At 32.6% G+C, this 16456-nt stretch overlaps 1 protein-coding gene across 1 annotated transcript; it reads right to left on the minus strand.

The window, feature by feature from the left end:
• Positions 1–8129: 8129 nt before the first annotated feature.
• On the minus strand, positions 8130–9117 carry LOC132161827 (sigma factor binding protein 1, chloroplastic-like). The gene has a single exon (XM_059572024.1). It carries the CDS (start codon positions 8902–8904, stop codon positions 8449–8451), a length of 456 nt encoding a protein of 151 aa, XP_059428007.1. The 5' UTR covers positions 8905–9117; the 3' UTR covers positions 8130–8448.
• Between the last annotated feature and the right edge of the window lie 7339 nt (positions 9118–16456).

Below are 16456 nucleotides of genomic sequence, written 5' to 3' on the forward strand. Positions count from 1 at the left end.
TAAGAATATTTAAAAAAACATCTAGTATTTCCCTTTTTTTATTAGTCGACAAAAGTTAAAGGAATAATGAAGTTAACACAAAGCCTACTCTAATGAAACACAATCAATCTTCTCAGCCTTTTCTCTTGAAATTTTTCTTATTAAACTTGATATCGCTCTATCTCTCTCTCTCTCTCTCTCTCGTCCATTTTTCTTTTTTTTAGGGGAATCTTTCATATTCATTTTTTGAAAAAAGATCAAGAGTATAAAGTTCTTACATCAGAGAGTATAAAACTCTAATAAATCATAACCAAAACTATGAAGTTACAACGTCATAGAGACAAACATAAAAATCTTTCAATTAAATCTTATATATGACTTCAACATTTGCTAATACATACGACCCAAACTTCAGTTATATAACGTATCTGCTCCAGGCAAACTCAATCTAATACATAGGTAGCCCATATTCCCAACTTTTATTTTATCAGCCATGGAAGTAAAACCTTCACACTGAAACTAATCATCATTGACCCAAAGGCCAAGATAAAAACCTTCACCCCTCATGAAAGTAGATCTAAGGAGAATTCAAACTCTTATTCAAAAAATAATAATAAAATTAAAATTAAAAATAAAATAAAAATAAAATAAAATAAGCCAACAAATAGTTACAACATTCGAGGCGAGGGAGGCAAAGCACATTGGCCGGCACGTGGTGGACAAAATGGAGTCGTTTCCAGTTGAGTAGACTAGATCTAAATTTGAAAAATTAGATCTAAAGTCCAACTGATTCCGATGAGGCGAAGAGCAGTGCAACACGGTAGAGGACGGGCAAAGGCAATGCAGCATAAACAAAGGGATGGCTAAAGTAACTGGTCGAAAAAACAAATAAAAAAAAAAAAAAAAAGGAAAGGACAAAAAACCTAGTGCCGGCCCAGCAAAATATATTGTATTCTTTTTCGTCCATCTTAATTCGTGAGTAAAGATTATTGAAAAATAAATAAAAATAAAAATGAAAAAAAAATAGCATTTCTTTTTTCATATACTTTTTACACTATTTGATGTGGTCGGATGTCGACCTCAATTTCTGAATTTGATGCTGATGGTCTTACGATGAACAAGTCGTCAAAATAGTTGTATGTATTTCCGTGCATGATATTTTGAATCCTGAGAGATAAATGTGGGTAGAAATCATTTATTGTTCATTAAAGACAGCTATAAAGTCAATTATTTAAAAAAAAAAAAATAAAAAAAAAAAGAAGAAAAAAGTAAGAAAGAAAGAGATAGGCAGATAGCAAGGACAAACAGCAAGTAATACGCTACCATCATCATAATTGTGGTAGCTGCCAAGTCCTTATAATTAAAAAAATTATTAAAAAATAATAATAATATTTCGTTTTTTTTTTTTTTAAATGGTAGCAAAGATATTCTACAACCGAAGAAAAGCTTTAGACGAGTTGTCTCATGTCTTGTCACTTTCAGAAGTGGCCAATGTGTTATAATGTATTTATTTGAAATTTTTAATACGTTTCATATAATCTCTTTTATATATATATATATATATTTTTTAATGGTAACTTTAATTTATATTCTTAAATTACTAAGCGATTTGAGAAGTCTTTAAACTTTAAAACTTCTCAATTTGGACCTCTAAATTTTTAATTGCAATCAATTTGACCCCCTTCATCAGATTTTAAACATTAAAAGTAACGCAATGACACTTATACTCCTGATTTTTTTATAAAATTTTAAATTTACCCTTGATTCCAAATTTTTTTTTTAAAAAAAAAATAGTGATATTTTAGTATTTTTAAGGGTAAATCAGGGAAGTTAACGGCTATTTTGTGGTGATATAGTTTGATGTAATTATTTTGTGGACTAAAGTCTATTTTTAACTTGTTGGTTTTTGTTGATTGGTCCACTTTTGGGACTAATGATTCATTTAATGAAAAGTTATGAGAAATTTTCAACAAATACGACATTTGAAAAATATAACTATTGAAAAATATGATTGTTATAAAGTACAACCATTTCAAAGATTGTTCGAAAAATAATGACCATTGAAAACTTATTGTGCTAAAAGGATTTCTATTGCAAAAATAAAGAAAGAAATGTGATTTTTAGAAAAGAAATAAAGATAGAATCAATAAGAATATTTAAAATGATATAAATAAAAATATAGTTAATTGGTTGTAGGGTACCTTTAAAAACCCATTAACTAAACTAGATAAAGTGAGTTTTGACTCTCCATTTTGCATAAAAATTTGCATAAACCATTGTGATTTGTGAGTGCTCGAAAATGTTACTTTAAAATATATTTTGTTATGTATTTTATTTGCTTTGGAGTAAACGCAAAAAATTCTTAAACGTAAGAAATATTTTCAATATTTAATAGTAAACAAAGCCAATATCAATACCATATCAAGTTCATTTAACCTAATTGAAGACTCTGGAAGAGCACTCTTAATCCTAAATATTTTTTGGGATGTTACATAGATCCGGTCAAAGTGTATAGAATAAACAAAAATAAACTGATAATCTTCACTTTGGGTGAAAGTAACCACAATACAAATCTCAACTAGAATACCACAGTACAAACACATAAACTTTCTTCTCTACTTAATTACTCCTATTCTACTAACATATTTATAAGCACTAAAAATGAGCTATCAAGAATTCTAGATGCCCAAGAATATTCCATCAATGTAAGGGCACAAGCCGCACAACAATGCAAGAATTTTCCATCAAAGAGACCAACATGCAAGAATGCGTTGTCAAGGAGAGAGACATGCTAATAGGATGTAATACCATGATGACAAATACCCAATGATGCAGTACAATGATGATAGAAATGCAAGAATACCATACCATGAGGACAACAATACAAGAATGAAGCAAAATGGGAAAGATTATGGTGGCATTTATACAAGGTCGGTTCGCATCGACTTTCCTAAATATGATGGAAATGATCCATTCGGTTGGTTATATCAAGCTATTTTTCTTTTATGACAAAAATTTCCTCCAAACTGGTTTGGACAAAATATCTTTCAACCCATTTAAAATAGTGACAAGTGTCTATAAATATTTAAAAGGCACATTAAAATTAGTCTAAATTAGTAAACTGCTATTAATAATGTTAAGAATTTAATGTGCATTTTAAATGTTTATAGACACTTGGCACTATTTTAAATGGATTGAAGGATATTTCCTTCAAACTGGTTTGAAAGAAATTTTTGTCATTTCATAAAACCCCATATAACCAGAAATTTTTTTCTTGCTTTTTTTTTTCATATGGAATGCAGAGCCTTAATGTGATTTCAAGAAATGCATAGCTCAGGATCCTTGCCTAATTGGGAAGTTTCATCTCAATACCTTTAAGATAGATTTGGGGATAGTTCTTATGATGACCCTATAGAGCCTTTAACTAGATTAAAATAACAATCCTGTATGGAGGAGTATAAGTGCAAATTTGAAGCACTATCAAATAGATTGAGGGAATTTTCAAAAACTTATAAGCTGAGTTGTTTCTTAAGTGGTATAACAGAAGAAATTAGACTACCAATTAGGATGTTCACTCATAAAACTTTGTTGACTGCCTATAGGTTAGCTAAAATACAAGAAGAGCATGTTTCAAATGGGAAAAGGAATTATAAGAACTCAAATATGAACTTTCCTAATTCAGGGAGTGTCAAAAGTGAGTGTTGCTACTACTAACCAGCCTACTGTACGTGGGGCCTTTGAAGGCCACTGTTCCTATTCATAAAATTTCCCAAGCCCAAATGGAAGAAAGGAGAAGGAAGGAATTGTGCTACAATTGTGACTCTAAGTGGCTTAAAGGGCATGAGTTTCAAAAATCCTAAATTGTCCTTAATTGAAAGTGTAGAGTTTTTTTGTGAATGGAAAATATGGACAGTAAGAAGAATACGAAGATTCAGGGGCTGATTTAATTTAGCTGCAATGAGGTTAATCCCGAGATTTCTTTACATGTGATTGGGGGTAGCATGTAAAGAAATTTATTAAAGATAAATTCTTTTCATTGGAATGATGATGCTGAGAATGCCTTTGAGAAGCTTAAAAAGGCAATGAACAACCCTCTGGTTCTCATCCTGCCATATTTTACTCAACCTTTCTTAATAGAGTGTGATGCATCAAGTAAGGGAATTGGAGCAGTTCTAATGCTGAACTAGTTACCAATAGCATTTTCAGCCAAGTTCTAAAAGGGAGGTGAATTTGATGTCAACCTCTGAGAAAGGATTAGTTTCTTTGGTGTTAGCTATGAAGAAGGGTATGTAGAAAATTATCTTCGATGCATGATATGTGACAAACCAAAATAGTGGGTGTAGTAGCTACCTCTGCAAAAAATTGCTACAATACCTCATTCCACCACTCTACAAGAGTGACACAATTTGAAGCCATGTTTGGTTACTTACCTCCCCGACTACTTGCCTACATGTCGGAAACTACTAATTGGAAAATGTAGAAGATCAGAGACAAATTGTTAAAGCTCTTGCGAGAGAACCTACGCAAAAGTCAGAATTGGATGAACAAAATAAAAAATTACCCTCCAAAATACACTAATAAACAAAATCGGATTTATCAAACAACATAGGTGGCGTCTTATCTAATCCGTTGTGTTTTGTTTGGTTAGGTGATGTTTGTCTTATAGCTTATTTGAAATTGTGTTAAAGAGTTTAAAAAGTAGTTTTAGTACCTAAAAAACTTATGCCAAACAAAAAAAAAAATTAGTTAATTTGGTAAAAAATTACAGCACTTTGGCATTTTTACTTTAAGTAGGGCAAAAATACACTTTTTAAAAAAGCTTAAAAATGATTTTTTTTTTTTTTCTAAGAAGCTTTTAACATCAAAAGCTCTTGACTCTTTTCCATCTTAGTTGTTTTAGTATTGTTATCATTCAGAATATACCTGTGTGCTTTTGTACTTCTTTTTTTCTTGTTGTTTTGTTTTATTTATAATTACTAGTACTTACTACAAAAAAGAAAAAAAAAATGAATATCTATTATCAATTAAATTTTGTCAACTTTGGTGGGTGAGTATAAGCAAATTTGAGTTATTTAGTTTTTGAAATTTTACCAATTTAATTCTGAGTTTGTAGTCACTAAACCTTCTATATATAGAAAGGCAAAGATGGTGATAAAACCCCATGAGAATGATCTCACAATAGGTGTTAGGGCTATTCCACAACGGGATCTTGGGCCTCTCTCAACCCTAAAAGCTAGCTCAAGAAGTGAGACTTTCCTTCACACTTATAAAGTGACCATCAACCCCTTCCACAGCTGATGTGAAATAATTCCAACAATCTCCTTCTCACACATCGGGCCATAAGTCGGAGCAGCGACAACCTGTTTTTCCCGTATATTGTTGAGGTGAAACTTGTTGGTAAACCTAGGCTCTGATACCAGTGATAGGTGGTCATGTGCCTCTTTTAACTCCAAAAGCTAGTTCAAGAGGTAAAGTTTTTCCTCACACTTATAAAGTGACCACCAGTCTCTTTCACAATTGATATAAGATAACCCAAACAATAAGTTTACTCAATCGATCATTGAGGGTACACACAAAAAGATAATTGGTGGGGCAAAAGAAGAAGTATTCAGGAGTCTTGCAAAAGGTCAATCAGATATACATGCAAGTTGCCCACGAGTTGAGAAAGCTGTTCGCGAATAACTTATTGAATATGACATATATGGAAAAAGGTGCGACGACTTGATAAAGATTTTATATTCTAGCTAGTCTTCAGATACCAAAAATAAATAAATAAATGAAATATTTATATTCTTCTCCCAAAAAGAAGTTGTAAATGGACTTGCTCAAATTTTCCCAACCTGCATGTAACTGAGAATAAGTTGAAATACCCAATTATTTGTTGGTCAAGGGTTCAAGTACTAGAGTTAGCTCTAGCCATAGTGATGATTGCCTAAAAAGTAGCTAATCAAAAAGTAAAATATTTGTTTTAGATAAAGAGAAAGCAAGTTGCTGGACGTGATTTTTACCTCATATTAATTAGTTAAATATACACAATATGAAAGTTTTATAACATTTGCATTGGAGACGCTCCAAGATTTCTTAATTAACAAAACACTTATTGTTGTTAAATATTGAATTCCCTCAAACAAAAAACTCCTATGGCATCCAAGCTAGCTAGAAGGGCTTGCAGGAAATTAAGCAGATTCTTGTTTCTTGAATCAATTAGAACTATCTGCCAGTAGTGTTTATGATGACTTGATTTTATTCAGAAATTTTATGCAAGTAGTCCTTCTTATGTTGTCCTTCAATGTTTGTCGAGTGCCTGCAGCTCTTATATTGTTTTCTCTCTTACAAATTTGTTGAAAACCTTGCCACTAATGGCACAAAAAGTTACCAACATTATTGCATGTAGTTATATATACAACCATAATAGAGTAGACTTGACTTCCCATTTTACTGGTGCAAATGCATTAATTCATGCATATTGAGAGAGAGAGAGAGAGAGAGTGAGAGAGAGCAGATTGTCCGTCAATGTAAGGTGAGTACTAGCTAGCTCTCTCTCTGTCTCTCTCACAAAGAAGCCACTGACTCAAAACTGTTGTGTACGTACCTTATGCTATAGACGGCTATATGACTATCTAAAGCTAGGGATGATGGAGCTAGCTCTAGGAAACTTTTATATATATATATAAAAAATAAAAAAAAAAATTAAGATTGCTCTTAGGCTATGTAGGACATTTAGAATTAAAATATACTAACACGCTTTCGAATCCGACGTTCACGTCGACTCACTCTATTTTATAAGCCGTTCTTTCTGTGACTCGAATTCACGATATAATACTTGACTCTGATACTAAATGACGACACAAGTAAAAATTATTCTTAAAAATCGACTTATAATAGGAGAGTGTCTAAAAGTTTATATACACAGACAGTTAAAATTTCACTTGAGTCATGTAAGACATTTAAGATTGTAACACATGCATACACGTAGATAGAGAGAGAGAGAGAGAGAGAAGCTGAATGATGAGTAATGCTATTTTTCAAGAGAATTCCCCAAATCCCTCCTTGGTCATATATAGAAAATCCAATCTTTGAGGAAAACTCCATGATATAGAGTTCAAGGCGACTATATATGTTTTTCTACCACTTATTGAGAGAAGAAAAATCTATTAAATCCCATTTGTAATAGTGATCCTCTCTTATATAGGGATCAATTAATAATATTATAGAAAATGAAAACTGGAGATATATATGATACATATAGACGTCGTCCCCACTAGCAGCTGGTTGCTTTGTATTCACACTCCCTAGCTAGAACGGAAAGCATCTTTTCCAAATGGGCTACAAGCTAGGCTGAGATAGACATTAATTTGTTGTTTTTGGATAACCAATATTTATCACCATAACAAGACAAAAGTCGAGAAAATGAATCCTAGAAAGTAATCAAAAGACAAAACAGCTCTTATCTTTTGATCCTATATATGTACAAGCTGCAAAGCCATATTAGTACAAGCTAGTAGCTCGCTCACGGGAAGCTGAAGTAACATACATGAGTTCCATTCTCATCAGTCGGCACTAAAAAACATATCTATTTCATCATTTGGGGACCAGGGCAAATCAATTTCAACCACTAATTTTGCTTTACTTTTCTAACCACATTTTCCACACACTATATATGCCCTTGTCCATCAAATAACTTGAATAGAACAAATGTTTGATGTTGGAAACTATTAATTAATATTTTTCAAATTCTATGATATTCAATTAAAATAAAAAATAACGACTAAAAAAAAGTTTAAACTCAAGACATTTAGTCTAATATCATATTTAATCATCACTTGTATATTTAAAAACTTAATATAATAAGAAATAATGAATTTAATCATATTAATATTCTAACAAAATTCATGACTAGCTAGCTTTTTCAAACTGTTAAAATATAAATTAATAATGAAATTCATCTCATACTATCGACTTAAGCTTTCATAAAACTTTAACATAGTATCAAAATAGAGATCATGAATCTCTCTGTCATTCCCTTAGGTTTGTAGTGTACTTGTCTTTGCAAGTGTAAATAAGCTGGCCCCTTAATGCCTGCTAGAACTTTTCCCCATATCTTTGTGGCTTGAGTTTCAACTCCCATACAAATTATTTTAGCTCAAAGATTAGCACTTAAAAACTCTTTTTAAAAGAAGCAAAAGTTAAATATTCAAACACCACACCTTAGGCGATTTAGTGGGCAAGGAGTAATATTACAATTGCAGCCCTAGCTAGCTAGAGAGATTATTAGATGTTAATTACTAAAACAAAGCAAAAAACAGATAATACAAAAGAGACAAATACGTTCAATATTTAATAATTAATACAAAATACATATATAAATATATATATATATGTATATATGCAACATATATACATATATACAACCTTAATGGTCCTACTAGCTAGGCCTGATCAGAAAGCTTACTGGATCGAGTCAATTGATCACACTGCATCTAGCCTTCTAAGCACATCGACCGGTGGAGATTCATAGAACACACTGGTCGGCAACAACCCCGACAAGCTCTCGATCATCTGTGGGGTGAAAACATCATCCAACGGCTCGAACTGGCCGGGCTGCCCGTGACTGGGGTCCACTAGGGGCACTACCTCCTCCAGCGAATGATGATTCATCATCATCGGGTGATGATGATCGTGGTCATCAGAGACCTGCTGATGATGGCGGCCGCCGGCATCAACGCCGTCGGGGCACTGGAACTTGGCGGGGTCCGGCAATTCGGCGTCCTGGCCGGTGAGCTCTTGTACCAGAGCTCTGAATTGTGAGGCGCTGGTCTTGACCTTCATGGGGTTGGATATGTAGACAACCTTGATGGGGTTGTTTTTCTTGGATTTGGTCTTTTTGGTTGGTTTTCTTCGGTGCAGTTGGTTGTTGTTGTCCATGCCGGTGCGCCAAGTAGCTACAGATAAAACAGTACGGCAAAAGGATAATGTTGTATTTCGCACGCACGAGAGACAGAGAGAGAGAGAGAAGAAGAAGATGATGAATTGATGATTACTTTTTTTCTTTTCTTTTTTTCTGGGAGAGAAAATGGTGCGACGTGTGACTTTTGAGAGAGAGATTAAAAACAGAGAAATTTAATGGATGAAACAAATAATTGAAAGTGCTTCTGTTGAAGGATCAAGCGTAAATATGGAAACTAAAGCTCCATCTTTTCAGCCGCCACCATATCGCGTCACCCTCACTTCCACATGTTTTTACCCTTTATATTATTTATTTATTTATTTATTTTAAGATCATGATTTGAAGATTTTGAAACTCTATATTTTTAAGACAAATTTTACTTTAAACTCTTAAATTATAATTTGCTATCATCTGCTGCGCCTTTTGATAAGACACCTTAAAATTTACTCATTCTGTTAGTTTTAGCCGTTAACTTCTAACGAAAATGCTAAAAAAATTAAATTACAATTCAACTTTCATCTTTTTTAAAAGAAGAGTGCTACACATCCTAAAATTTCTTCTCAATAGTTGATTCATAAATGATATGTCACCATCTCATAAGATTTATTATTTTGGAAAGTGTGTCACCAATTCATGGGATGGTGACACATCATTTGGAAATTATTTTTTGGAAAGAAAATTTGAGATGTCTAGCATTTCTCTTTTTTTTAAAAGGAAAAAATGGGTCACCATGGGTCAAAAACAAATTTTAATAACTTTATTATTTTTTAAAAATTTTTAATTTGAAATTTAATAAATAAATAAAAAAAGTCAATGGGTATAAACGTTATTTTATTACTTTTAAGATTTGAAATCTGACGGAATGAGTAAATTGATTGAAATTGAAAATTCATGAGTGTAAATTGAGAGTTTTTGAATTTTTTTAAGTTTCTCAAAATACATAGTTGTTCAAGAGTATAAAGTAAAGTTTTTTCATATTTTTAAGTTTAAGACCATCATCTGTTTTTTTTTTTAGTAAGTAAATATCAGGTTAAGGAGCATACTTAAACACAAAATTAACGAGTTAAAGAAATTATATCATGCCCAAATGTGATTGTTATGTCTTTCATAAATATGAATAACCAATCTCTTGGGCCCCCACGGAGGCGGTGTCCGAGCTTTTGTTGAGATTATTATTATTATTATTATTTTGCTTTTTGTCCCTTTTTAATTTTATCTTAAGATCATAATTGTATTATTTTTGTTATTTTTATTATTTATTTGACGGAGATATAGGGCCATAGGCAAAGGTCTTACCGTCTTAGATTTAAAATTAATTTTAAACTTGGGTCTTGAAAATCATTAAATTAATGTTAAAAAGCCCAAAAACGTGGTAACATTACTTTTCCAATTAGGAAAGCTTTTTTATGTCCGTAAGATGCACGCGCCAGAGGTGAGATGTAATTTGAGCTGATTTTCGCGCTGTCAGTGTATCACTCAGAAATAATTCTACCACGCGGCCATCTTCCCGGTTAGATGTAGTGACGTCATCGCCTTACGACATGCTGTCGTCGTTAGACTTAAAGTGGCCATGGAGCTGAGCAGGTTTGTTTTCGCATGGCTTCGAGGCTGATCCGAGCCGGCTTATGGGTAACAATCCCATGCGCTTCACCTGCAGCATAAGCCGTGGAATCTCAGACCAATGGAAAGTCAACGTAAAAGTTTCTGCACACGTGGAAGAAGATAAGCATCATCTTGGTATGGAAATTTCTATGGAATTGGATCTCCCCGATCCAAAATAGACCGGAGAATATTCAGTTTATGACAAATATTTTTTCTTAAAAATTATAAAGTCATAAATAGGACACATGTTCACTAACCAAAAATAATAATAAAATATTATTTTAAATTTAAAAACAATAATAATGAAAAAAAAAATTAGAAATATTTTAAAAAAACTAAAGAGTGGCCAAACTGACCAGGGGGGTGGCGGTTCACCCTTTATTATTTTGGGTGGCTGAAGCCACCCTAAAGACCACCATTATATATATATATTTTTTTTTTAGATTTATTTTTAGAGGTGGTGGGTTTGGAATTGTCCGAAGCCACCCATTTATTTTCACAGAATTATTTGGGCACCTAGGGGACCAAACGATTTTTTTTTTTTTTTTTAAAGTTTGGCAGTTGGGGTGGTCCGACCACCCCATCACCCCTATGGCCTGGTCCACCCTTAGTTTTTTTTAAATACTTTCTAATTTTTTATTATTTTAATTTTAATTTTTTTTTTAATTTAAAATAATATTTTATTATTATTTTTTGTTAGTGAAAATGTGTTCTATTTATGGCTTTAGGATTTCTTCTTATAAATTCTAACCATAAACTATATATTTTTCAGTTCAAAATAAATTGAAAAAGATTCTATTCCGATTTCTATGGAGGTTTAATTAAAATTTAACCACTTCATTAAATTGTCATAATTTTTTTTGGCTTTACTAGTTGATTTTTTTTTTTTAACTTATTTAATTAATGATCGATACGTATGGACCAAAGGTAATCTCAAAGTCATCGAAGGACCAATTTGATATTAAGATTAATTATATTTTAATGTCGCTTTATGAGTTTTTTTTATTAGGTTTCTTTCTTTTCACAAACTTTTCTTTTTTGGTTTCATTGTTTTTGATTGTACATGCACGAATGGACATGCCATGTCGTAACAACGTGCATTGCTGGCTAATAACTGAAAGTTTTAAAGCGGAAATCTTTGATAATTCATTTGTTAAAATCTCAATCAAACTCTAATTAGGGTTAGTAATTTTTGACATAATTCACAACCTCGACATGAAATTAACAAGTTAGAATTTAAAAATCTGACTCATTTAATTAAATGGATCGAGTTAAAGTTAACTTATATAATTTTAAAATATACCTAAACACATTTTGACATGGCCTAAACTCAACACATGACATAAAAGCCAACAAATTTTTACGTAATATGCAAAATCTAACATGAAATTAACGAGTTATAATTAAATGGTCTAATCTATTTAATCGAATAAGTCAAGTTATGATTAGCATATATATATATATATCTCACATTTTATATTGAGAAACCACCATGATATTTCGTGATTTTGCTACAAAATTTCCTTGGTTTATCCAAAATATTCACAATCTTGACCCATTCCAATTAAAGGAAATATCTACTAATTTCGAATCGATCCATATCCTCACTAATTGAATAGTGACTGATTTTAGGATTAAAACATCATTATTTAAGCGTCATAATCAGATTGAATATAATGTCCAACCATGATAAGTTCGAATGGCACTGAATTTCTCGAGAGCAATCTGATACTGGGACGAAACTAAAATTTTAAATAAGGGAGACTATATATATATATATATATAGGAATAAAAAATTAATTTTTAAGAATATTAAAAAAAAAAAATAGAATCGGAAAACCTCTTAGTCATCCGGCCCTGATGGGATGATATATATATATAAGGTCATGATGAGTAACGAGCATAGGCCTCCATTCAGTCTGTGTGTAAGCATGCATGTACTACACTGGAAATAAAACTCTGAGAAGCAATTGTGAGATCACTGTTGCATGTTTTGACTTTCTGAAAAGATTGATACGTAACTGACACTACAGGGAAACAAATTTAGTGTGGGAGTGCTCATTTGTGCTTTCTACAGCAATTTCGTACTTGTTAAAGGGAGCTACACTTCTTTATAAAATAGCTTGTCAACTCAACATTAAATTAGCCATTATACTTGGTTGATGAGTTAAACACCTTTAATTAAATAAATTTATTAATTCATTGCTTTGACACAGTATGAACAATATAAGAATTGACTCATAAACTTAATATAAATTTGACACAAAATTAATAAATTAAAATTAAAAATTTAACCCATATATATATATATATATATATATATATATTTATCCCGAGTGCCCAAATTTGGTGTTGAAGGAGCAATAACAATATATAAATCAAGCTGATATTCTGATAAATTTGCAAAGCAAAAGGCCTGCATATTAATGTAGAGTAGTTTAGTGAGAGGAGGATACATGCATGTGACTGTACGTGACATGACAGTGAGCCTAGCTGGTGGCAGAAGTTAATATATCATGAACAGAAACAGGAACACGAACATTAAAAGACATTGCGTAGCCTTAGGGTTCCATTTGTGGGAACCCCCGTGACACGTTTCATTGACATTTTTGTTTTATTAGCTAGGCCACCTAGCTATGAGGATAATCTCAATCTTCCTATAAAAGTCTTTTAGATTGTCCTGGTGGTTGCAGCCTAGGATTGTGATGGAAATAACAACAGCAACTAAGATTGTGAGGTTATCAACAAAATCAAAAAGAAAAATCTTCTCTAAATAATAAATGTTATTTAAAGTTTGAAGAAAAATCATGAAAAAATTCAACCATGAGAAAATCAAATAATAAACATAAACCTCATTTTTAAGGCTATAAACATGTATTTATAGACTCCAAAACTTAAACCTAAAAAAAATACGAATTAAGATTGTATTCGTAAATCTACGAAGGGTATTCGGAAGGGACATACCCCTTGTCCGGACAGGTAAACAAAACATGAATAAAATAACATAGAGGTGTCCGAACAGCTAGAGGCCCTCTCCAAATGGCAATCCCATAAACTCCAAGATCGCAACCTTGTTCGGACGGCTAGAGGCCCTGTCCGGACACCAATTCCAGAAACTCAAGATCGCAAACCTGTCTGGACGGCTAGAGTGTCCGGACATCAATTCCAAAAGCTCGGAATAACTCCCTGTGTTCGGACACGAAGGTCATGTCCGGACATTGCGATCATATCTTGACTCTTTGGGGTCCCTTCACACTCATATCAGCCCTAGTCTTCCTCATAAAGTCTCAAGCACTCTGATCTACATCATATGGTTATCATAATTTTCAAATAGATTATCATAAAACTTTTATTAAAATAAGGATATAAATTTTTGTCTAAATTGAGTCGAAAAAGTTTCTTCAATTTTATTTCTAAAATTGTCATATATCATTTGAACATTAAAAGAAAAAAAATAATGTAATTTTTTATTAATACTACTAAAAAAGTATGTGAAAAAGCATATGCTATTAAAAACAAACATGTGTTTTTCACATGATAAGGGACACAACACTTTTAGAAACTAAAAACGTGAGCTCTAATGCATTCACAAGCTCCTTTTAAATAGGCTTATATCTAGGGATAGGCAGATTAACCGGTTACCGATTACCAGCCATGTACCAGTTTCGACCGAATCGATATTAACCGTAACCGATATACTGATATCCTTATCAGTTAAATTTTTTATACCGGTATGCTTATCGGTTCGGTTTAGTCCGGTTAAAGATTTCATATCGGTTAACTGTTTAACCGATATAAACCGTTAAGTAGGGATGCTAAAACGACGTAGTTTTGGGATTATATATATACTAATATACCTATGTAACTTTATCTTAATTTGGGTTTGGGTAGGTTTGATTTTTTTTTTTTTTTAGTGATGGCATTGGATGGGATTCTTTGCCTTTGATGAAAGCATTTTTCATTAACTAGTTTTGTTAGTCTAATTAGCATTCATTATGTTAATTAGTCTATTTGCTTTGGAAAAATGTATTTTATAATATAAAAAAAAAAAAAAGTTGTGGTGGATCAATATAAAAAAGCTTCAATTTTTAGCCAAAAAAACAAATATTTGGGTCCCAACAAAAAGTATTTAAGCCCTAAAACAACTCATTTTTAATAAGTTATTTTAGCCCAACAAAAAGTATTTGGGCTCTCAAAAGTCAAAAAAACTCATTTTTGGCCCAACAAAATAAATCAATATAAAGCCCATGATTAAACCGGCTAACCAGTTTAACCGAACTGTTTAATCGTGTACCGTTATAACAAATAATTTCAGTTAAAATTCTTATTGGTCCGGTATCAGTTAATTAATAAACCATTTAACTAAAAAATTTCGGTTAATAACCGATAAGAGCCAAAACCGAACTGTTTTGACCGATACCCAGGCCTACTTATATCTCCTAGAGTAGTATTAGGTTCCTAGTCATAGTAGGACTTGAAAAACATAGCCTACCAGCTTCTACATACTTGTATGTCGAGCAAATCTACCAAATCACTTATCCTCACTCGGTTCTCATGCATTCTTGATGGCCCAAATATTTCTCCCTTTGCCGTCCTACTTTCGAACCGTTCCGAAACCAACAATGACAACCGCATGATTAATCCTTTCAAGTTTAATTGTACCATTGTCCACATGTTCTAGTTCTTTTGGAGTCCACCCTTCCCATGTTTCCTATCACATGACAACAAGTGAAAAAGTTAATAAGAAAATAGCACAATAATAATAATTGTAATTTCATTACATGCATGCACTTATTGTGATTGATAGGCTGCCATAGCTCTAGCAAAGAGTAAAGAATTTATAATAAGAAAGTGCACAATATTGTGAGGCAGCTTACTGAGACCGGTTATGTCCATGGACTTTGTGAGGTCATAAAAGAATTCTGCAGATTCTTTGACCATGCCACTAGCAAGAAGGCTAGTGAGAGAAGCATCGAGGGGGATAGGACTGATACCCAAATTATGACACTGTGATTGATACCCAACCTCTGTGATTGGAGATCCCATGAATGAGGTTTAATGGGAAACGAAGTCACAAGTGAAATGAGGTATGGTACTGTCAATTTATGTTTATTAACTATCTTGTTGGGAAGATTAGTGATGAGTCCATCCCTATGGTGTAAGACAGTACAAGATGCAGAATGATTAAGGATGAGCTTAAAGCTCTTAATGGATCCATAGTCCCTACCTGTTGGGATGGGGTGTTCTCTGCACACACTCTTGATGGATACCACCTATATGAGTGTGGAGGTGCTATCTCCTATGAGACTTGGGTAGGTCTCTAGAGCGCTCATGAAAGCCATTTTATGGTGTAATAACAAAAGATGCAGAGTGAGTAAGGATGAGTTTAAAACTCTTAATGTGTCCATAGTCCCTACTTGTTGGGATGTGATGTTCTCTGCACACATTTTTGATGGATGTCACCTATGTGAGTGTGGAGGTGGTGCAGCCTCCTAAGAGACTTTAGCATGTCTCTAAAGCACTCATGAAACCCAGAGGCGCATGGCCTGTATAAGGTGCCAACCCGCTATAGAACAACCCAATTTATTTGATTTAAGTTGATTTGATTTGTTTTGGAGAAAGTTATGTGGATGATAAGTTTGATTATCTTATGGATTTGGTTAAAAGAGTCTAACTCTACCACGATTCATTAAGTTCTTAACTTATTAACCCTAGGTGTGGTTAAAACCTCCGGGTACCACATTGATACATGCTTTCAATCTCCTCTTATTCCAATGTTTGTAACATGTGGGGGATTGTTGTAATATGTGTTACAAACATTTAATTTTTAGTACTTTGAAACCGTTTTATTATTTGAAATTATTATCTTCATGAGTTTTTATGAGAAATAAAAATAGCTTTAAGCAATTTTGTTTATAACAGTTTGGA

Source organism: Corylus avellana, chromosome ca9 (assembly GCF_901000735.1).
Source record: "Corylus avellana chromosome ca9, CavTom2PMs-1.0".
In the NCBI taxonomy this organism is placed as follows: Eukaryota; Viridiplantae; Streptophyta; class Magnoliopsida; order Fagales; family Betulaceae; genus Corylus; species Corylus avellana.

Bases quoted from the DNA above. Each gene is read 5' to 3' on its own strand.
- LOC132161827 (XM_059572024.1), bottom strand. From the start codon at position 8,904: ATGGACAACAACAACCAACTGCACCGAAGAAAACCAACCAAAAAGACC.